We start from the raw sequence: 23,852 nt of genomic DNA on the forward strand, positions 1-23,852 counted from the left end.
ACATGATAAGATCCTGTCTGCAGCCACCACTAGGGGGAGCTCCCTGTATACAGAGATATATGATAAGATCCTGTGCAGCCACCACTAGGGGGAGCTCCCTGTATACAGAGATGAATGATCAGTCACTTATCCTCCATGACATATTTTTGCATATTTGACTCATTGTTTCCTGGCACATTGCTTAGTGCTTAATGAGTTGAAGGAGGATTTGACAGTGAGTTCCTTTTGTGAGGGGTTTGTAATGCTTCTCTCTCTGTTTTGGAGCTCTTTGGTGATGATTTATCATCTTAAAGGTTCATATCATGTATGATGTATTCGCAGGTGGATCTTTTGAGGACCTCGGACTCCAGTAGGCATTGCAGCTGAGCTGCATTCATTGACTATAGCTGTGTCCTAAGGGAGCAGTGCTGCAGTGTAAATCAGCAGGCTGACCATACAGATGTGTTACACAGCGGTGCTGACAGGAGCCTCCTTCCTCCTCAGGTGTCTCATCCTCGGTGTATTATAAGCAGAAGATCAAGACAAGGAAACGTCTTACCAACTTCAGAATATTAATGATTGCTATTAATGCCGTACGTGGCGCGGAGGAGGCAGAGATCTCCGGAGTCCTCCTGGCACACAGACACACAACAGCTCACACAGGTCTGGGTGCAGGTGACTATGGCTGCCTGGCTCCTCTCGGCGGTGCTTCTAGCGGCAGCCGCATCACAAACCGCTGGACGCACAATTCCACCCAGAGTCTCACAGCGAGCGGACTACATGTCCCAGGCCACTGCCCTCTATAACGCTGAGTCCGATGGGGAAGTGATCTATAAACTCCTGGGAGCCCCCCCTGAGGTGAGTGTCCCCCTAAGTGAGTGCTCTCCCCCTGAGATGAGTGTCCCCCCTGAGATGAGTGTCCCAACTAAGATGAGTGTCCCCCCTTAGGTGAGTGCCCCCCTGAGGTGAGTTTTCCCCTGAGGTGAGTGTCCCCCCTGATGTGAGTGACCCCCTGAGGTGAGTGTCCCCCTGAGGTGAATTTTGACTGAGGTAAGTGTCCCTCCTGAGGTGAGTGTCCCCTTGAGGTGAATGCTGACTGAGGTGAGTGTCCTATAGGTGACTGCCCCCCTGAGTAGCGTGCCCCCTATAGGTGAGACCCCCTGAGTAGAGTGCCCCCTATAGGTGAGTCCCCCCCCCGAATAGAGTGCCCCTATAGGTGAGTCCCCCCTGAGTAGAGAGCCCCCTATAGGTGAGTCCCCCTGAGTAGAGTGCCCCTATAGGTGAGTGTCCCCTGAGTAGAATGCCCCTATAGGTGAGTGCTCCCCTGAGTAGAGTGCCCCCTATAGGTGAGTCCCCCTGAGTAGAGTGCCCCTATAGGTGAGTGCTCCACTGAGGTGAGTGCCCCCTGAGTAGAGTGCCCCTATAGGTGAGTACCCCCTTAGTAGAGTGCCCCCTATGGGTGAGGGCTCCCCTGAGGTGAGTGCCCCCCATAGGTGAGTACCCCCTGTGTAGAGTGCCCCCTATAGGTGAGTGCCCCCTGAGTAGAGTGCCCCTATAGGTGAGTCCCCCTGAGTAGAGAGCCCCCTATAGGTGAGTGCCCCCTGAGTAGAGTGCCCCCTGAGTAGAGTGCCCCCTATAGGTGAGTGCCCCTTATAGGTGAGTGCCCCCCCCTGAGTAGAGTGCCCCCTATAGGTGAGTCCCCCAAGTAGAGTGCCCCTATAGGTGAGTGCCCCCCATAGGTGAGTGCCCCCCATAGGTGAGTGCCCCCCTGAGCAAAGTGCCCCTAAAGGTGAGTGCCCCCCTGAGTAGAGTGCCCCCTATCTGTGAGGGCTCCCCTGAGGTGAGTGCCCCCATAGGTGAGTGCTCCCCTGTGTAGAGTGCCCCCTATTGGTGAGTGCCCCCTGTGTAGAGTACCCCCTATAGGTGAGTGCCCCTTGTGTAGAGTGCCCCCTATAGGTGAGTGCCCCCTGTGTAGAGTACCCCTATAGGTGAGTCCCCCCTGTGTAGAGTACCCCTATAGGTGAGTCCCCCTGTGTAGAGTACCCCCTATAGGTGAGTGCCCCCCTGAGTAAAGTGCCCCTATAGGTGATGGCCCCCTGAGTAGAGTGCCCCCTATGGGTGAGGGCTCCCCTGAGGTGAGTGCCCCCCATAGGTGAGTGCTCCCTGTGTTGAGTGCCCCTATAGGTGAGTGCCCCCTGTGTAGAGTGCCCCCTATAGGTGGGTGCCCCCTATAGGTGGGTGCCCCCCTGAGTAGAGTGTCCCCTATAGGTGAGTCCCCCTGAGTAGAGTGCCCCTATAGGTGAGTGTCCCCTATAGGTGAGTCCCCCCTGAGTAAAGTGCCCCTATAGGTGAGTGCCCCCCTGAGTAGAGTGCCCCCTATTGGTGAGGGTTCCCCTGAAGTGAGTGCCCCCCATAGGTGAGTGCCCCCCTGTGTAGAGTGCTCCTTATAGGTGAGTGCCCCCTGTGTAGAGTACCCCCTATAGGTGAGTGCCCCTTGTGTAGAGTGCCCCCTATAGTTGAGCGCCTCCCCTGAGTAAAGTGCCCTATAGGTGAGTGCCCCCTGAGTAGAGTGACCCCTATGGGTGAGGGCTCCCCTGAGGTGAGTGCCCCCCATAGGTGAGTGCCCCCGTGTAGAGTGCCCCCTATAGGTGAGTGCCCCTGTGTAGAGTACCCCCTATAGGTGAGCCCCCCTGTGTAGAGTGCCCCCTATAGGTGAGTGCCCCCTGAGTAAAGTGCCCCTATAGGCGAGTGCCCCCTGAGTAGAGTGCCCCTATGGGTGAGGGCTCCCTTGAGGTGAGTGCCCCCATAGGTGAGTGCCCCCTGTGTAGTGTCCCCTATAGGTGAGTGCCCCCTGTGTAGACTACCCCCTATAGGTGAGTCCCCCCTGTGTAGAGTGCCCCCTATAGGTGAGTGCCCCCTGAGTAAAGTGCCCCTATAGGTGAGTGCCCCCTGAGTAGAGTGTCCCCTATGAGTGAGGGCTCCCCTGAGGTGAGTGCCCCCATAGGTGAGTGCCCCCCTGTGTAGAGTGCCCCCTATAGGTGAGTGCCCCCTGTGTAGAGTACCCCCTATAGGTGAGTGCCCCCTGAGTAGAATGCCCCTATAGGTGAGTGCCCCCCATGAGTAGAGCGTCCCCTATAGGTGAGTCCCCCCTGAGTAGATTGCTCCCTATAGGTGAGTACCCCCTATAGGTGAGTGCCCCCCTGTGTAGAGTACCCTCTATAGGTGAGTGCCCCCTGTGTAGAGTGCCCCCTATATGTGAGTGCCCCCTGTGTAGAGTACCCCTTATAGGTGAGTGGCCCCTGAGTAGAGTGCCCCTATAGGTGAGTGCCCCCCATAGGTGAGTGCCCCCTGTGTAGAGTGCCCCCTCTAGGTGAGTGCCCCCTGTGTAGAGTGCCCTCTATAGGTGAGTGCCCCCTGTGTAGAGTACTCCTATAGGCGAGTGCCCCCTGAGTAGAGTGCCCTATAGGTGAGTGCCCCCTGAGTAGAATGCCCACTATAGGTGGGTCCCCCCTGAGTAGAGAGCCCCTATAGGTCAGTACCCCCTGAGTAGAGTGTCCCCTATAGGTGAGTCCCCCTGAGTAGAGTGCCCCCTATAGGTGAGTCCCCCTGAGTAAAGTACCCCCTATAGGTGAGTGCCCCCTGTGTAGAGAGCCCCCTATAGGTGAGTGCCCCCCTGTGTAGAGTACCCCCTATAGGTAAGTGCCCCTGAGTAGACTGCCCCCATAGGTGAGTGCCCCCTGTGTAGAGTGCCCCCTCTAGGTGAGTGTCTCCTGTGTAGAGTGCCCTCTATAGGTGAGTGCCCCCTGTGTAGAGTACTCCTATAGGTGAGTGCCCCCTGAGTAGAGTGCCCTATAGGTGAGTGCCCCCTGAGTAGAATGCCCACTATAGGTGGGTCCCCCCTGAGTAGAGAGCCCCTATAGGTCAGTACCCCCTGAGTAGAGTGTCCCCTATAGGTGAGTCCCCCTGAGTAGAGTGCCCCCTATAGGTGAGTGCCCCCCTGTGTAGAGTACCCCCTATAGGTAAGTGCCCCTGAGTAGACTGCCCCCATAGGTGAGTGTCCCCTGTGTAGAGTGCCCCCTATAGGTGAGTGTCCCCTGTGTAGAATACCCACTATAGGTGAGTGCCCCCTGAGTAGAGTGCCCCTATAGGTGAGTGCCCCCTGAGTAGAGTGCCCCCTATAGGTGAGTCCCCCCTGAGTAGAGAGACCCCTATAGGTCAGTGGCCCCTGAGTAGAGTGTCCCCTATAGGTGAGACCCCCAGAGTAGAGTGCCCCCTATAGGTGAGTCCCCCCTGAGTAAAGTGCCCCCTATAGGTGAGTGCCCCCCCTGAGTAGAGTGTCCCCTATGGGTGAGGGCTCCCCTGAGGTGAGTTCCCCCCATAGGTGAGTGCCCTCTGTGTAGAGCGCCCCTTATAGGTGAGTGCCCTCTGTGTAGAGTGCCCCTTATAGGTGAGTGCCCCCTGTGTAGAGTACCCTCTATAGGCGAGTGCCCCCTGAGTAGAGTGCCCCTATAGGTGAGTGCCCCCTGAGTAGAGTGCCCCTATAGGTGAGTGCCCCCTGAGTAGAGTGCCCCCTATAGGTGAGTGCCCCCTGTGTAGAGAGCCCCTATAGGTCAGTGCCCCCTGAGTAGAGTGTCCCCTATAGGTGAGTCCCCCTGAGTAGAGTGCCCCCTATAGGTGAGTCCCCCTGAGTAAATTACCCCCTATAGGTGAGTGCCCCCTGTGTAGAGTGCCCCCTATAGGCGAGTGCCTCCTGTGTAGAGTGCCCCCTATAGGTGAGTGCCCCCCTGTGTAGAGTACCCCCTATAGGTGAGTGCCCCTGAGTAGAGTGCCCCCATAGGTGAGTGTCCCCTGTGTAGAGTGCCCCCTATAGGTGAGTGCCCCCTGTGTAGAATACCCACTATAGGTGAGTGCCCCCTGAGTAGAGTGCCCCTATAGGTGAGTGCCCCCCATGAGTAGAGTGCCCCCTATAGGTGAGTCCCCCCTGAGTAGAGAGCCCCCTATAGGTCAGTGCCCCCTGAGTAGAGTGTCCCCTATAGGTGAGACCCCCAGAGTAGAGTGCCCCCTATAGGTGAGTCCCCCCTGAGTAAATTGCCCCTATAGGTGAGTGCCCCCCTGAGTAGAGTGTCCCCTATGGGTGAGGGCTCCCCTGAGGTGAGTTCCCCCCATAGGTGAGTGCCCCCTGTGTAGAGTGCCCCCTATAGGTGAGTGCCCTCTGTGTAGAGTGCCCCTATAGGTGTGTGCCCCCTGTGTAGAGTACCCCCTATAGGTGAGTGCCCCTTGAGTAGAGTGCCCCTATAGGTGAGTGCCCCTGAGTAGAGTGCCCCTATAGGTGAGTGCCCCCTATAGGTGAGTGCCCCCTGTGTAGAGTGCTCCTATAGGTGAGTGCCCCCTGTGTAGAGTGCCCCCTATAGATGAGTGCCCCCTGAGTTGAGTGCCCCCTATAGGTGAGTGCCCCCTTGTGTAGAGTGCCCCTATAGGTGAGTCCCCCTGAGCAGAGTACCCCCTATAGGTGAGTGCCCCTGAGTAGAGTGCCCCTATAGGTGAGTGCCCCTATGTAGAGTGCCCCCTATAGATCAGTGCCCCCTGAGTAGAGTGTCCCCTGTAGGTGAGTCCCCCTGAGTAGAGTGCCCCCTATAGGTGAGTGCCCCCTGAGTAAAGTACCCCCTATAGGTGAGTGCCCCCTGTGTATAGTGCCCCCTATAGGTGGGTGCCTCCTGTGTAGAGTGCCCCCTATAGGTGAGTGCCCCCCTGTGTAGAGTACCCCCTATAGGTGTGTGCCCCCTGAGTAGAGTGCCCCTATAGGTGAGTGCCCCCTGTGTAGAGTGCCTCCATAGGTGAGTGTCCCCTGTGTAGAGTGCCCCCTATAGGTGAGTGCCCCCTGTGTAGAATACCCACTATAGGTGAGTGCCCCCTGAGTAGAGTGTCCCCTATAGGTGAGTCCCCCCTGAGTAGAGTGCCCCCTATAGGTGAGTCCCCCCTGAGTAAAGTGCCCCCTATAGGTGAGTGCCCCTGAGTAGTGTCACCTATGGGTGAGGGCTCCCCTGAGGTGAGTGCCCCCCATAGGTGAGTCCCCCCTGTGTAGAGTGCCCCCTATAGGTGAGTGCCCTCTGTGTAGTGTGCCCCCTATAGGTGAGTGCCCCCTGTGTAGAGTACCCCCTATAGGTGAGTGCCCCCTGAGTAGAGTGCCCCTATAGGTGAGTGCCCCCTGAGTAGAGTGCCCCTATAGGTGAGTGCCCCCTGAGTAGAGTGCCCCCATAGGTGAGTGCCCCCTGTGTAGAGTGCCCCCTATAGGTGAGTGCCCCCTGTGTAGAGTGCCCCCTATAGATGAGTGCCCCCTGAGTTGAGTGCTCCCTATAGGTGAGTGCCCCCTTGTGTAGAGTGCCCCTATAGGTGAGTCCCCCTGAGCAGAGTACCCCCTATAGGTGAGTGCCCCTGAGTAGAGTGCCCCCTATAGGTGAGTGCCCCTGAGTAGAGTGCCCCTATAGGTCAGTGCCCCCTGAGTAGAGTGTCCCCTATAGGTGAGTCCCCCTGAGTAGAGTGCCCCTATAGGTGAGTCCCCCTGAGTAAAGTACCCCCTATAGGTGAGTGCCCCCTGTGTAGAGTGCCCCCTATAGGTGAGTGCCTCCTGTGTAGAGTGCCCCCTATAGGTGAGTGCCCCCCTGTGTAGAGTACCCCCTATAGGTGAGTGCCCCCTGAGTAGAGTGCCCTATAGGTGAGTCCCCCCTGAGTAGAGTGCCCCCTATAGGTGAGTCCCCCCTGAGTAAAGTGCCCCCTATAGGTGAGTGCCCCCCTGAGTAGAGTGTCCCCTATGGGTGAGGGCTCCCCTGAGGTGAGTGCCCCCCATATGTGAGTGCCCCCCTGTGTAGAGTGCCCCCTATAGGTGAGTGCCCTCTGTGTAGAGTGCCCCCTATAGGTGAGTGCCCCCTGTGTAGAGTACCCCCTATAGGTGAGTGCCCCCCCTGAGTAGAGTGCCCCTATAGGTGAGTGCCCCCGGAGTAGAGTCCCCCTATAGGTGAGTGCCCCCTGAGTAGAGTGCCCCCTATAGGTGAGTCCCCCTGAGCAGAGTACCCCCTATAGGTGAGTGCCCCTGAGTAGAGTGCCCCCTATAGATGAGTGCCCCCTATAGGTGAGTGCCTCCTTGTGTAGAGTGCCCCTATAGGTGAGTCCCCCTGAGCAGAGTACCCCCTATAGGTGAGTGCCCCTGAGTAGAGTGCCCCCTACAGGTGAGTGCTCCTGAGTAGAGTGCCCCTATAGGTGAGTTCTACCTATAGGTGAGTGCCCCCTGAGTAGAGTGCCCTATAGGTGAGTGCCCCGAGTAGAGTGACCCTATAGGTGAGTCCCCCCCAATATTGCATATGCACACCAATGATTTTAAAGATGTATGGGGGTGATGACGAAGGAATCAGCAAAACGCGCGCTCTGTACTTGGGCACGCAGGACCGACAGGTATATATACGATCTAATTGTGTAATTCCCATACATCTTTAAAATCATTGGTGTGCATATGCAATATTGCGGTGCACGAGAGGACACATTTGTGCACTGTGGAGTTGTCCCTCCCTTATTGTTTTTTGCAAAGTTTTGCACATATTGTTTGCCACTTTTTATTTGCACATTGTTAATGAGTACACGCATATACACTTTAGTTATTTCCAATTTAACATTTGCACTCTTCCTACTAATTGTATAACCCCCCCCCCCCCCCCTTTTTTATGCACACCATTATATATGTTTTTGCTATAAGATTGTGGGATTGTCCATTTTTTTGCCTATTTCGTATTTTATCCTGTCTATCCGCGTATATATTCCCCAAGTACATGCACTGTTGTGCCGCTGTTGCCATATTGATATAATAAAGGCTTATTTTATATTAGACCCATTTTGTTTTGTGGCTTTTTATAATATATAATATATATGTATATATATTTTTTATTTATATTTATCTGCTAGTCTTGTGAGTCCAGGTGACGGCTTTTTAATTTTTTATTCAAGTTCCGAGTGGTCTGCCACTTTTTTCTCTCTCTTCTTAGCAACGGGATTTCGGTTTATTATTTATATTATTCAGCTTTTATATTGATCTTTTATTGAATATTATTATTTCTACCTCATAAACTGTTGCTATTACGTTCTCCAGTGTTATTTATTGGGGGCACTCTACTGCCAGTGTGATTTATTGGGGTCGCTCTACTGCCAGTATTATTTATTGGGGGCACTCTGCTGCCAGTATTATTTATTGGGGGCACTCTGCTGCCAGTATTATTTAGGCTATGTGCACACGTTGCAGATTTGACTGTGGAATTTTCTGTGCAGATTCTGAATTTCTTGGCAGAAAACGCAGGTCAGAATCTGCACCTTTTTTATTGGATGCACTTTATAACCAGTGTTATTTATTGGGGGGCACTCTACTTCCAGTATTATTTATTGGGGGCACTATACTGCCAGTATTATTTATTGGGGTCACTCTACTGCCAGTATTATTTATTGGATGCACTTTATAACCAGTGTTATTTATTGGGGGGCACTCTACTTCCAGTATTATTTATTGGATGCACTTTATAACCAGTATTATTTATTGGGGGCACTCTACTTCCAGTATTATTTATTGGATGCACTTTATAACCAGTATTATTTATTGGGGGCACTCTACTGCCAGTATTATTTATTGGGGGCACTCTACTGCCAGTATTATTTATTGGGGTCACTCTACTGCCAGTATTATTTATTGGATGCACTTTATAACCAGTATTATTTATTGGATGCACTTTATACAAATATTATTTATTGGGGACACTCTACTTCCAGTATTATTTATTGGGGGCACTCTATAATCAGTATTATTTATTAGGGGCACTCCACTACCAGCATTATTGATTGGGGCACTCTACTTCCAGTGTTATTTATTGGATCTATGTTATAACCAGTATTATTTATTGGAGGCACTTTATAAACAGTATTATTTATTGGGGGCACTCTACTTCCAGTATTAGTTATTGGGGGCACTCTATAATCAGTATTATTTATTGGGGGCACTCTATAAGCAGTATTATTTATTGGGGGCACTCTACTAGCAAAGTTATTTATTGGGGGCACTCTACTGCCAGATATTATGGGGGCACTCTACTAGCAGTATTATTTATTGGGGGGCGCTCTACTAGCAGTACTATTTATTAGGGGCACTCTATTACCAGCATTATTTATTGGGGGCACTCTACTTCCAGTGCTATTTATTGGATCTACTTTATAACCAGTAGTATTTATTGGAGGCACTTTATAACCAGTATTATTTATTGGGGGAACTCTACTTCCAGTATTATTTATTGGGGTTACTCTATAATCAGTATTATTTATTGGGGGCACTCTACTGCCAGCATTATTTATTGGGGGCACTCTACTGCCAGTGCTATATATTGGATGCACTCTATAACCAATATTATGTATTGGGGCACTGTACTACCCGTGCTATTGTGGGGGTACTCTACTACCAGTATTATTTGTTGGGGGCACTCTACTGCCAGTATTATTTATTGGATCTACTTTATAACTCATATTATTTATTGGAGGCACTTTATAAGCAGTATTATTTATTGGGGGCACTCTACTTCCAGTATTATTTATTGGGGGCACTCTACTGCCAGTATTATTTGTTGGGGGCACTCTACTGCCAGTATTATTTATTGGGGGCACTCTACTGCCAGTGTTACTTATTGAGGGCACTCCACAGTCAGTATCATTTATTGGGGTCACTCTACTACCACTATTATTTATTGGGGACACTCTGCTGACAGTATTGTTTATCAAGGGACACTTTTCTGGCACAGTCTTTTTTGGATAACTCCACATGCAGTATTATTTTTGTGTGGCACCGTACTGGCACTGTTTATCAGTGACCACTCTACTGACAGTACTATTTCTAAAGGGCGCTCTGCTGCACTGTTTATGTAGGCACACTTTGCAGTGGTTATTCTACTGACGGTACTATTTCTTCAATGACACTCTAATAGCCATTTATGACTATTTATTGGGGCACTCTTTTGGTGTTGTTCATCAGTGGTCAATCTACTGGTTGTACGGTTTATCAGTGGGCAATCTTATAACAATACTTTATATCAGTGGGCACCCCACTGACAATACTGCGTTATAGCTGGCTTTCTTACGACAGTATTATTTATCAGAGGGCACTCTACTGTTTTTCATTAGCCGCTCTGTTAACAGTATAGTTTGTAAGTGGGCACTTTACTGGCCTGTTGTGAGTTCTGTTTTTGGGCTCCCTCTGGTGGTTACTGATGGTACTGGGTGATTTGTGTTCTGCTGTCTCTGGTGTCCACCTGTTCTATTAGGATTTGGGAGTTTCCTATTTATCCAGGCTTTCTTGTCTTTTCCCCGCTGGCTATCAAGGTTATCAGAGTGTTTTGTTACCTCAGCTTCTGGCTTCAGTAATCTTCAGGACAAGCTAAGTTTTGATTTTCTTGTTCCACGTTTTGCTTTATTTTTGTCTTGTCCAGCTTGCATATAATTGTCTCTTTGCTGCTGGTTGCTTTAGTGGGCTTTAATTGCTCCTCATGTTCCATGAGTTGGAACATGAGTTCAAGTAATTACAGGATGGTTTTTTGAAGGGTTTTTTGCTGACCGCGCAGTTTACTTTTGTATCCTCTGCTATCTAGTTTTAGCGGGCCTCATTTTGCTGAATCTGTTTTCATACTGTGTATGTGCCTTCCTCTCATTTCACCGTCATTATATGTGGGGGGCTGCTATTTCTGTGGGGTATTTCTCTGGAGGCAAAGAGAGGTCTGTGTTTCTTCTAATAGGGGAAGTTAGATCTTCGGCTGGTAACATAGTAACATAGTAACATAGTTAGTAAGGCCGAAAAAAGACATTTGTCCATCCAGTTCAGCCTATATTCCATCATAATAAATACCCAGATCTACGTCCTTCTACAGAACCTAATAATTGTATGATACAATATTGTTCTGCTCCAGGAAGACATCCAGGCCTCTCTTGAACCCCTCGACTGAGTTCGCCATCACCACCTCCTCTGGCAAGCAATTCCAGATTCTCACTGCCCTAACAGTAAAGAATCCTCTTCTATGTTGGTGGAAAAACCTTCTCTCCTCCAGACGCAAAGAATGCCCCCTTGTGCCCGTCACCTTCCTTGGTATAAACAGATCCTCAGCGAGATATTTGTATTGTCCCCTTATATACTTATACATGGTTATTAGATCGCCCCTCAGTCGTCTTTTTTCTAGACTAAATAATCCTAATTTCGCTAATCTATCTGGGTATTGTAGTTCTCCCATCCCCTTTATTAATTTTGTTGCCCTCCTTTGTACTCTCTCTAGTTCCATTATATCCTTCCTGAGCACCGGTGCCCAAAACTGGACACAGTACTCCATGTGCGGTCTAACTAGGGATTTGTACAGAGGCAGTATAATGCTCTCATCATGTGTATCCAGACCTCTTTTAATGCACCCCATGATCCTGTTTGCCTTGGCAGCTGCTGCCTGGCACTGGCTGCTCCAGGTAAGTTTATCATTAACTAGGATCCCCAAGTCCTTCTCCCTGTCAGATTTACCCAGTGGTTTCCCGTTCAGTGTGTAATGGTGATATTGATTCCCTCTTCCCATGTGTATAACCTTACATTTATCATTGTTAAACCTCATCTGCCACCTTTCAGCCCAAGTTTCCAACTTATCCAGATCCATCTGTAGCAGAATACTATCTTCTCTTGTATTAACTGCTTTACATAGTTTTGTATCATCTGCAAATATCGATATTTTACTGTGTAAACCTTCTACCAGATCATTAATGAATATGTTGAAGAGAACAGGTCCCAATACTCACCCCTGCGGTACCCCACTGGTCACAGCGACCCAGTTAGAGACTATACCATTTATAACCACCCTCTGCTTTCTATCACTAAGCCAGTTACTAACCCATTTACACACATTTTCCCCCAGGCCAAGCATTCTCATTTTGTGTACCAACCTCTTGTGCGGCACGGTATCAAACGCTTTGGAAAAATCGAGATATACCACGTCCAATGACTCACCGTGGTCCAGTCTATAGCTTACCTCTTCATAAAAACTGATTAGATTGGTTTGACAGGAGCGATTTCTCATAAACCCATGCTGATATGGAGTTAAACAGTTATTCTCATTGAGATAATCCAGAATAACATCCCTCAGAAACCCTTCAAATATTTTACCAACAATAGAGGTTAGACTTACTGGCCTATAATTTCCAGGTTCACTTTTAGAGCCCTTTTTGAATATTGGCACCACATTTGCTATGCGCCAGTCCTGCGGAACAGACCCTGTCGCTATAGAGTCCCTAAAAATAAGAAATAATGGTTTATCTATTACATTACTTAGTTCTCTTAGTACTCGTGGGTGTATGCCATCCGGACCCGGAGATTTATCTATTTTAATCTTATTTAGCCGGTTTCGCACCTCTTCTTGGGTTAGATTGGTGACCCTTAATATAGGGTTTTCATTGTTTCTTGGGATTTCACCTAGCATTTCATTTTCCACCGTGAATACCGTGGAGAAGAAGGTGTTTAATATGTTAGCTTTTTCCTCGTCATCTACAACCATTCTTTCCTCACTATTTTTTAAGGGGCCTACATTTTCAGTTTTTATTCTTTTACTATTGATATAGTTGAAGAACAGTTTGGGATTAGTTTTACTCTCCTTAGCAATGTGCTTCTCTGTTTCCTTTTTGGCAGCTTTAATTAGTTTTTTAGATAAAGTATTTTTCTCCCTATAGTTTTTTAGAGCTTCAATGGTGCCATCCTGCTTTAGTAGTGCAAATGCTTTCTTTTTACTGTTAATTGCCTGTCTTACTTCTTTGTTTAGCCACATTGGGTTTTTCCTATTTCTAGTCCTTTTATTCCCACAAGGTATAAACCGCTTACACTGCCTATTTAGGATGTTCTTAAACATTTCCCATTTATTATCTGTATTCTTATTTCTGAGGATATTGTCCCAGTCTACCAGATTAAGGGCATCTCTAAGCTGTTTAAACTTTGCCTTCCTAAAGTTCAATGTTTTTGTGACTCCCTGACAAGTCCCCCTAGTGAAAGACAGGTGAAACTGTACAATATTGTGGTCGCTATTTCCTAGATGCCCGACCACCTGCAGATTTGTTATTCTGTCAGGTCTATTAGACAGTATTAGGTCTAAAAGTGCTGCTCCTCTGGTTGGATTCTGCACCAATTGTGAAAGATAATTTTTCTTGGTTATTAGCAGAAACCTGTTGCCTTTATGGGTTTCACAGGTTTCTGTTTCCCAGTTAATATCCGGGTAGTTAAAGTCCCCCATAACCAGGACCTCATTATGGGTTGCAGCTTCATCTATCTGCTTTAGAAGTAGACTTTCCATGCTTTCTGTTATATTTGGGGGTTTGTAACAGACCCCAATGAGAATTTTGTTACCATTTTTCCCTCCATGAATTTCAACCCATATGGACTCGACATCCTCATTCCCTTCGCTAATATCCTCCCTTAAAGTGGACTTTAGACAAGACTTTACATAGAGACAAACCCCTCCTCCTCTCCGATTTTTACGATCCTTTCTAAACAGACTGTAACCCTGTAAGTTAACTGCCCAGTCATAGCTTTCATCTAACCATGTCTCGGTTATTCCCACTATGTCAAAGTTACCTGTAGATATTTCTGCTTCTAGTTCTTCCATCTTGTTTGTCAGGCTTCTGGCGTTTGCGAGCATGCAGTTTAGAGGATTTTGTTTTGTTCCAATCTCCTCACTGTGGATTGTTTTAGAAATGTTCTTACCTCCCTTCTGAGTATGTTTTCCTGGGTCGTCTTTGTTCGAGTCTAATGTTTTTCTTCCCGTCCCCTCTTCTTCTAGTTTAACGCCCTCCTGATGAGTGTAGCGAGTCTTCTGGCGAATGTGTGTTTCCCAGGTTTGTTGAGGTGTAGTCCGTCTCTGGCGAGGAGTCCATCATACCAGTAATTCACACCGTGGTCCAGGAATCCAAATCCTTGTTGTCTGCACCATCGTCTTAGCCAGTTGTTTGCATCAAGGATCCTGTTCCATCTCCTGGTGCCATGCCCGTCTACTGGAAGGATAGAAGAAAAAACTACCTGTGCATCCAGTTCCTTTACTTTCTTCCCCAACTCTTCAAAGTCCTTGCAGATTGTCGGTAGGTCCTTCCTTGCCGTGTCATTGGTGCCAACATGTATCAGAAGAAATGGGTGGACGTCCTTGGAGCTGAAGAGCTTTGGTATCCTATCGGTCACATCCTTGATCATCGCACCTGGAAGGCAGCATACTTCTCTTGCAGTTATGTCCGGTCTGCAGATGGCTGCTTCGGTGCCTCTCAGTAGTGAGTCTCCCACCACCACCACTCTTCGTTGCTTCTTGGCTGTACTTTTTGCTGTCACTTGTTGCTGTGTGCCATTTTCTTTTTTGCTTTCTGGTATTGCTTCATTCTTAGGTGTGCTATCTTCATCCTCTACAAAGATTTGATATCGGTTCTTCAGTTGTGTGGTTGGTGATTTCTCCATGGTCTTCTTGCTTCTTTTGGTCACATGCTTCCACTCATCTGCTTTTGGAGGTTCTCTGACACTTTTTGCACCTTCTGTGACCAGTAGAGATGCTTCTGTTCTGTCTAGAAAGTCTTCATTCTCTTTGATGAGTTTCAAAGTTGCTATTCTTTCTTCCAGACCCCGCACCTTTTCTTCTAAAAGGGCCACTAGTCTACACTTCTGACAGGTGAAATTGGATTCTTCTTCTGGTCGATCTGTGAACATGTAGCACATGCTGCAGCTCACCATGTAGGTTGTCACATCTGCCATGTTGCTCCTAGATCCTGCTGACTTGCTGTGTGTTTTCCTTCTTGTGTAATCTACTCAGCCAAGCTCTCTTGCAATAATGTCCTACAGGCAAAAATTCTTGAATCCCTGGTTTGGTGATGCTTTCGAAGCAGCTGGTCCCGGCTGTACCCAACGATCTTCTAGCTTAGGGAAACTTCGCTTCTCCCAGAAGGCACCTGGAATATGCAAATTAGCCTCCTGAAGCTTGAATCCCTGGTTTGGTGATGCTTTCGAAGCAGCTGGTCCCGGCTGTATCCAACGATCTTCTAGCTTAGGGAGACTTCGCTTCTCCCAGAAGGCACCTGGAATATGCAAATTAGCCTCCTGAAGCTTGAATCCCTGGTTTGGTGATGCTTTCGAAGCAGCTGGTCCCGGCTGTATCCAACGATCTTCTAGCTTAGGGAGACTTCGCTTCTCCCAGAAGGCACCTGGAATATGCAAATTAGCCTCCTGAAGCTTGAATCCCTGGTGCGAGACGTCTAGGATCAACGTAGGCACGTTCCCCGGCTATTGTTATTTGTGTGTTCAGGTTTAGGGTCGCGGTCAGCTCAGGTTCCATCACCCTAGAGCTCGTTGGTGCTTGTCCTTTTGTGATTCCCTGCCATTGGAATCATGACAGTATAGCCGGCCAAAATGTTTGGGCTGAAGTAGGAGGAAAAGTAGTCTGAGGAAGTTTGTTTTTTTTTTTTCTCTCTCTCCTCTGAGGTTGCTGCCTAGCCTTAATTGCAGCCAGGCTGATTTTTTTTTTTTTTCCTCCTCTTAATCCTTGAATGGCTTTGACCTTAGCTGTTTATCATGGACGTCCAGAGTTTAGCTTCCAGCTTGAATAATCTTGCTGTTAAGGTTCAAAATATACAAGATTTTGTTGTACATGCTCCTATGTCTGAACCTAGAATTCCTATTCCAGAGTTCTTTGCTGGAGATAGATCTAGTTTTCTGAATTTTAGGAACAATTGCAAGCTGTTCCTTTCTTTGAAATCTCGCTCTTCTGGAGACCCTGCTCAGCAGGTTAAGATTATTATATCTTTCCTGCGGGGTGACCCTCAAAATTGGGCATTTGCATTGGCACCAGGGGATCCTGCGTTGCTTAAGTCTAAGTTCACATTAGCGTTGCGCCGCTGTTGCGTCGGCGACGCAGCGGCGACGCAGCGGCGACGCGCCCCTATGTTTAACATAGGGGACGCGTGCGTCTTTTTGGTTGCGTTTTTCGCCACGTGCGTCGTTTCCGACGCTGGCGTCGGATGCACGAAAACGCTACAAGTTGCATTTTCTGTGCGTCCGATTTTGGTCAAAAACGACGCACGCGTCGCAAAACGCGCGCGTTTTTGCGCGCGTTTGTGCGCGTTTTTCGATGCGTCACGCGTTGCGTCGCCGACGCAGGGCGGCGCAACGCTAGTGTGAACGTACCCTAATGTGGATGCGTTTTTTCTGGCATTGGGTTTGCTCTATGAGGAACCTAACCAGGAGATTCAGGCTGAAAAAGCTTTATTAGCTCTCTCTCAGGGGCAAGATGAAGCAGAAATATATTGTCAAAAATTTCGGAAATGGTCAGTGCTTACTCAGTGGAATGAGTGCGCCCTGGCTGCAAAGTTCAGAGATGGCCTTTCTGAGGCCATTAAAGATGTTATGGCGGGGTTCCCTGCGCCTACGGGTCTGAATGAGTCTATGACTATGGCTATTCAGATTGATCGGCGTTTACGGGAGCGCAAACCTGTGCACCATTTGGCGGTGTCTTCTGAACAGGCACTTGAGACAATGCAATGTGATAGAGTTCAGTCTAGAAGTGAACGGCAAAACTATAGGCGGAAAAATGGGTTGTGCTTTTATTGTGGTGATTCAGCTCATGTTATATCAGCATGCTCTAAACGCACAAAAAAGGTTGATAAGTCTGTTGCCATTAGTACTTTACAGTCTAATTCATTCTGTCTGTGACTCTGATTTGCTCATTATCATCCATTTCCATTGATGCCTATGTAGATTCAGGCGCTGCCCTGAGTCTTATGGATTGGTCATTTGCCAAGCGATGTGGGTTTAGTCTGGAGCCTCTGGAAGTTCCAATTCCTTTGAAGGGAATTGACTCTACACCTTTGGCTATGAATAAACCTCAGTACTGGACACAAGTGACCATGCGTATGACTCCTGTTCATCAGGAGGTGATTCGCTTCCTGGTGTTGTATAATTTACATGATGTTCTAGTACTTGGTCTGCCATGGTTACAAACTCATAATCCAGTCCTTGACTGGAAAACAATGTCTGTGTTAAGCTGGGGATGTCAGGGGGTTCATGATGATGCACCTCCGATTTCTATCGCTTCATCTACTCCTTCTGAGGTTCCTGTATTTTTGTCTGATTATCGGGATGTTTTTGAGGAGCCTAAGCTCAGTTCGCTTCCTCCTCACAGGGATTGCGATTGTGCTATAGATTTAATTCCTGGTAGTAAATTTCCTAAAGGTCGTTTGTTCAATCTGTCAGTGCCAGAGCATACTGCTATGCGGGATTATGTTAAGGAGTCCTTGGAAAAGGGACATATCCGTCCATCTTCGTCCCCTTTGGGAGCAGGTTTTTTTTTCGTGGCCAAAAAAGATGGGTCCTTGAGGCCTTGTATAGATTATCGTCTTTTGAATAAGATTACCGTAAAATATCAGTATCCTTTGCCTTTGTTGACTGATTTGTTTGCTCGCATTAAGGGGGCTAAATGGTTCACTAAGATTGATCTTCGGGGTGCGTATAATCTTATACGAATAAAGCAAGGTGATGAGTGGAAAACCGCATTTAATACGCCTGAGGGCCATTTTGAGTATTTGGTAATGCCTTTCGGACTTTCTAATGCTCCTTCAGTCTTCCAGTCCTTTATGCACGATATTTTCCGTGAATATCTGGATAAATTTATGATTGTGTACTTGGATGATATTTTGGTTTTTTCTGATGACTGGGAGTCTCATGTTCAGCAGGTCAGGAAGGTGTTTCAGGTCCTGCGGGCTAATTCCTTGTTTGTAAAGGGCTCAAAGTGTCTCTTTGGAGTCCAGAAGATTTCTTTCTTGGGGTATATTTTTTCTCCTTCTACTATTGAGATGGATCCCGTCAAGGTTTGGGCTATTTGTGACTGGACGCAGCCTGCATCTCTTAAGAGTCTGCAGAAGTTCTTAGGCTTTGCTAATTTCTATCGTCGTTTTATAACTAATTTTTCTAGTGTTGTTAAGCCTTTGACTGATCTGACTAAGAAGGGTGCTGATGTTGCTGATTGGTCTCCTGCGGCTGTGGAGGCCTTTCGGGAACTTAAACGCCGGTTTTCTTCTGCTCCTGTGTTGCGTCAGCCTGATGTTTCGCTTCCTTTCCAAGTTGAGGTTGATGCTTCCGAGATTGGAGCGGGGGCGGTTTTGTCACAGAGAAGCTCCGATTGCTCGGTGATGAAGCCATGTGCGTTCTTTTCTAGAAAATTTTCGCCCGCTGAGCGGAATTATGATGTGGGTAATCGGGAACATTTGGCCATGAAGTGGGCATTTGAGGAGTGGCGTCATTGGCTGGAGGGTGCTAGACATCGTGTGGTGGTCTTGACTGATCACAAAAATCTGATTTACCTTGAGTCTGCCAGGCGTCTGAATCCTAGACAGGCTCGTTGGTCACTGTTTTTCTCTCGTTTCAATTTTGTGGTTTCATACCTGCCAGGTTCAAAGAATGTGAAGGCGGATGCTCTTTCTAGGAGTTTTGTGCCTGACTCCCCTGGAAATTCTGAGCCCACTGGTATCCTTAGGGATGGGGTGATTTTGTCGGCCGTCTTCCCAGACTTGCGACGTGCTTTGTAGGAGTTTCAGGCGGGTAAACCTGATCGTTGTCCGCCTGAGAGACTGTTTGTTCCGGATAGTTGGACCAGTAGAGTCATCTCCGAGGTCCATTCTTCTGCGTTGGCAGGTCATCCTGGAATATTTGGTACTAGAGACTTGGTGGCCAGGTCTTTTTGGTGGCCTTCCTTGTCGAGGGATGTGCGTTCTTTTGTGCAGTCTTGTGAGGTTTGTGCTCGGGCTAAGCCTTGCTGTTCTCGAGCCAGTGGATTGTTGTCACCTTTGCCTATCCCGAAGAGGCCTTGGACGCACATTTCCATGGACTTTATTTCGGATCTCCCTGTCTCTCAAAAAATGTCTGTCATCTGGGTTGTGTATGACCGCTTTTCTAAAATGGTTCATCTTGTACCCTTGCCTAAGTTGCCTTCCTCCTCTGAGTTGGTCCCTCTGTTTTTCCAGAACGTGGTTCGTTTGCATGGGATTCCGGAGAACATCGTTTCTGACAGGGGATCCCAGTTTGTGTCTAGATTTTGGCGGACGTTCTGTGCTAAGATGGGCATTGATTTGTCCTTTTCGTCTGCATTCCATCCTCAGACGAATGGCCAGACGGAGCGAACTAATCAGACCTTGGAAACTTATTTGAGGTGTTTTGTTTCTGCTGATCAGGATGACTGGGTTACCTTTTTGCCGCTGGCCGAGTTTGCCCTTAATAATCGGGCTAGTTCTGCTACCTTGGTTTCTCCTTTCTTTTGTAATTCGGGGTTTCATCCTCGTTTTTCCTCTGGTCAGGTGGAGCCTTCTGATTATCCTGGAGTGGACATGGTGGTGGATGGGTTGCATCGGATTTGGAGTCATGTGGTGGACAATTTGAAGTTGTCCCAGGAGAAGGCTCAGCAGTTTGCTAATCGCCGTCGCCGCGTGGGTCCTCGACTTCGTGTTGGGGACTTGGTGTGGTTGTCTTCTCGTTTTGTTCCTATGAAGGTCTCTTCTCCTAAGTTCAAGCCTCGGTTCATCGGTCCTTATAGGATCTTGGAAATTCTTAACCCTGTGTCGTTTCGTTTGGATCTCCCGGCATCGTTTGCTATTCATAATGTGTTCCATCGGTCGTTGTTGCGGAGGTATGAGGTACCTGTTGTTCCTTCGCTTGAGCCTCCTGCTCCGGTGCTGGTGGAGGGAGAATTGGAGTATGTTGTGGAGAAGATCTTGGATTCTCGTGTTTCCAGACGGAAACTCCAATATTTGGTCAAGTGGAAGGGTTATGGTCAGGGGGATAATTCTTGGGTGGTTGCCTCTGATGTTCATGCTGATGATTTGGTCCGCGCTTTTCATAGGGCTCATCCTGGTCGCCCTGGTGGTTCTCGTGAGGGTTCGGTGACCCCTCCTCAAGGGGGGGGGTACTGTTGTGAGTTCTGTTTTTGGGCTCCCTCTGGTGGTTACTGATGGTACTGGGTGATTTGTGTTCTGCTGTCTCTGGTGTCCACCTGTTCTATTAAGATTTGGGAGTTTCCTATTTATCCGGGCTTTCTTGTCTTTTCCCCGCCGGCTATCAAGGTTATCAGAGTGTTTTGTTACCTCAGCTTCTGGCTTCAGTAATCTTCAGGACAAGCTAAGTTTTGATTTTCTTGTTCCACGTTTTGCTTTATTTTTGTCTTGTCCAGCTTGCATATAATTGTCTCTTTGCTGCTGGTTGCTTTAGTGGGCTGTAATTACTCCTCATGTTCCATGAGTTGGAACATGAGTTCAAGTAATTACAGGATGGTTTTTTGAAGGGTTTTTTGCTGACCGCGCAGTTTACTTTTGTATCCTCTGCTATCTAGTTTTAGCGGGCCTCATTTTGCTGAATCTGTTTTCATACTGTGTATGTGCCTTCCTCTCATTTCACCGTCATTATATGTGGGGGGCTGCTATTTCTGTGGGGTATTTCTCTGGAGGCAAGAGAGGTCTGTGTTTCTTCTAATAGGGGAAGTTAGATCTTCGGCTGGTGCGAGACGTCTAGGATCAACGTAGGCACGTTCCCCGGCTATTGTTATTTGTGTGTTCAGGTTTAGGGTCGCGGTCAGCTCAGGTTCCATCACCCTAGAGCTCGTTGGTGCTTGTCCTTTTGTGATTCCCTGCCATTGGAATCATGACACTGGCCAGAATGTTTTCAGTGACAAATGTAAGTGACAAGTATTGTTTTTCAGAGGCTACTTTACTGATAGTACGGTTTATCAGAGGGCACTCTACTGACAATACTACTTTACAGTTGGCATTCTGAGGGCAGTATTGTATATCACAGAGCGCTCTGTAGTTTCTCAGTGGGCACTTTACTGACTGTGATCCATGGGTGCTCTCCTGTCTGGAATGTTTATAAGTGGCAAATCTAAGGACAGTATTGTTATCAGAGGGTTCTGCATTGTTAGTCCTGTTGATGAGCGGTCACTCTACTGCTACTGATAGTCCTGTTGATGAGCGGTCACTCTACTGCTACTGATAGTCCTGTTGATGAGCAGTCACTCTACTGATAGTCCTGTTGATGAGCGGTCACTCTACTGCTACTGATAGTCCTGTTGATGAGCAGTCACTATACTGATAGTCCTGTTGATGAGCTGTCACTCTACTGCTACTGATAGTCCTGTTGATGAGCAGTCACTCTACTGATAGTCCTGTTGATGAGCGGTCACTCTACTGATAGTCCTGTTGATGAGCGGTCACTCTACTGCTACTGATAGTCCTGTTGATGAGCGCTCACTCTACTGATAGTCCTGTTGATGAGCGGTCGCTCTACTGATAGTCCTGTTTTTCAATGGGAACTCTATTGGTATTACAGTTTAAAAATTGGCACTCTCCTGAATAGGAGAGTGCTAATTTTTAGCACTTTTCTTAGTGGCCACTCTACTGACAGCATTTTTTTTTAATGGACACTTTACTGACAGCACTTTTATTAGTGGGCACTCTACTGGCAGCACTTTCTTTAGTGGACACGCTGACAGCACTTTTTAGTGGACACTCTACTGACAGCAATTTTTTTAGTGGGCACTCTACTGACAGCACTTTTTTAGTGGGCACTCTACTAACAGCACTTTTTTTAGTGGGCACTCTACTAACAGCACCTTTTTTAGTGGGCACTCTATTGACAGCACCATTTTTAGTGGGCACTCTACTAACAGCACTTTTCTGTGGGCATTGTACTGGCAGCACTTGGCTGAGGATGATATCTGACAACCCCAGACTCCAGTAGACAATGAAGAAAAACTGGAGTCACAGTAAGACACCAAGAATCTGGGCAGATGGTGACTTTGTAAGGAGCAGAGAGGACGGGTCTTATATGATGGATTTGGCTGGTGAAGAACATTTTCCATCAGATTTGAGCCGCAGCCAATAGGAAGTCTCAGAGCCGGATATCAGCGCCGCTCTCTGTCCGTTTTCTGTTGGTTTAGGCAGATCGACGTCTTTGGAATGTTCCGTCACTTTATAGAGATACTGACAGGAGATTTCCAGAAAAACATAAAATGACAGGAAGACATAAATCTTCAGATACAGAACAAGTATAATTCCGTGTGTATTTGCCCGGACGTCCGGCTCACCCACGACAAGAGATTTGGATATTTCAGTTCCCGTCACCTGAGACTCCTTCTCCCCCCAGGCGCCTTTGTAGAATCTCTTTTAATCAAGGATCAAATCTACAGCAAGTCTACGGGAGTGCGGGAGAAAGCCGAGGCTGTACTTTGTTTCTCCAGGCAGCCCCATTAACAATGAATGGAGCGGAGGTCACTCTGCATCCGCGCTCGATCCCACCAGAGCTACAAAGCCCCATCCTCGGGATCACTGAGGGTCCCAGGGGTCCTAGTCATCAGCAGTTTAATTTGAGAATAAGTGAAGCATAAGGGTTTGTGCACACGTTGCGGATTTTGCTGCGGATGCGCAGCGGATTGGCGGCTGCAGATTTGAAGCAGTTTTCCATGCGTTGTACAGTACCATGTAAACCTATGGAAAACCAAATCCGCTGTACCCAGGCGGCGGAAAATACCGCACCGAAACGTAGCGTTGTTTATTGCACAGCATGTCAATTCTTTATGCGGATTCCGCAGCGGTGTACACCTGCTCCACAATAGGAATCTGCAGGTGTAAATCCGCAGGTGGAATCCGCACAAAACCCGCAGTAATTCCGCGGTAAATCCACAGTGCGTTTTGGCGAAATGATAAGGAACAAACCTCATGCATTTCGGGCTATTTTGTGGCACTGGACATGGCGGCCCCTTATCTCCTGTCACTTTTATATAATGCTGTATTTCTAAATCTGAGTGGGCCCCTTATCGGGTTACAACCATGGTGGCGGCCCCTAATTGTGGGTGTAGGGCAATCTCAGCAGATGACTGAATTCATGTCTACACAAAGACCAACACTGATATTACCGCCATCCGGTGCCCATATAGTGATAGATACCAGTGCTGCAGAGCATACCCGGGCTCACCGCACAGTTATATAGTAGATGACTTACAGCTGATGTTCTTCATGGTGGAGCCCTTCACTTTTCTCATCTTTTCCATCTGGCCCAGACCGACATGACAACTTCTCCAGCCAGGACTCGTCTGCAGAGATTACAGCACAGGCACATATGTGACGTCAGTAGAGTCTGATGGGCCCCAGTGCAGGATTTGGACAGGGACCCCATTCTGGTATATATGTTCCCTTTTCTGGCCCCATCTATTGACAACCTGCACAAGCCCCCCGTCCTACTGTCCCCCCAATGCTGCCGTAATCCACACACTGAACGCAGGGCAGGGAAATAAGGCGCCACAATTACCTTTTGTTCAGTAACTTCAGTTCACTAAAAAAATAAATGAAAAGATAAAATAATGAAATGATCAAAAAGTTGTATCTACCCCAAAATGGTGCAAAAAACCTTTCAAGTCACCCTGGAAAAAAATCCTCCTATGGCTCCACCGACGTGTTTCTATAGAAGTTTACCTGTCAGGGTATAGTGACACAAACATAACTAAAATGTTTTTGTGAAAAGCAGTAAAACATAAAAAACCAGCAGTCAGTTGAGTTTTTCTATCTCTACCAGCTTGCTGACTGTTTCCAATAACAACAATCAGAAGAGCGCGGCTGTTGAGTGGCAGAATGTTATCAATCACCAGGACCGTGGACGTCAGATGTAAAGAGGGTGATTCATGGTGGAAAACCCGCGGGCGAAACATTGTATCATGTCCGATGACGGACAGTTCTAAAAACTCCGATGACTTCACAAGTTTCACAATTCGATCACATCTTTGTTTTCT

General features: G+C 48.0%; 1 protein-coding gene across 1 annotated transcript in view; it reads left to right on the forward strand.

The window, feature by feature from the left end:
• Positions 1-536: 536 nt before the first annotated feature.
• Positions 537-23,852, forward strand: part of LOC138643530 (cathelicidin-6-like) — a 44,983-nt gene continuing 21,667 nt past the window's right edge. The window contains exon 1 of the mRNA XM_069732427.1: positions 537-837. Within this exon, the coding sequence (XP_069588528.1) occupies positions 568-837 (270 nt within the window). The 5' untranslated portion in view covers positions 537-567. The remainder of the gene's footprint in view (positions 838-23,852) is intronic.

This window comes from Ranitomeya imitator, chromosome 6 (assembly GCF_032444005.1).
Source record: "Ranitomeya imitator isolate aRanImi1 chromosome 6, aRanImi1.pri, whole genome shotgun sequence".
In the NCBI taxonomy this organism is placed as follows: Eukaryota; Metazoa; Chordata; class Amphibia; order Anura; family Dendrobatidae; genus Ranitomeya; species Ranitomeya imitator.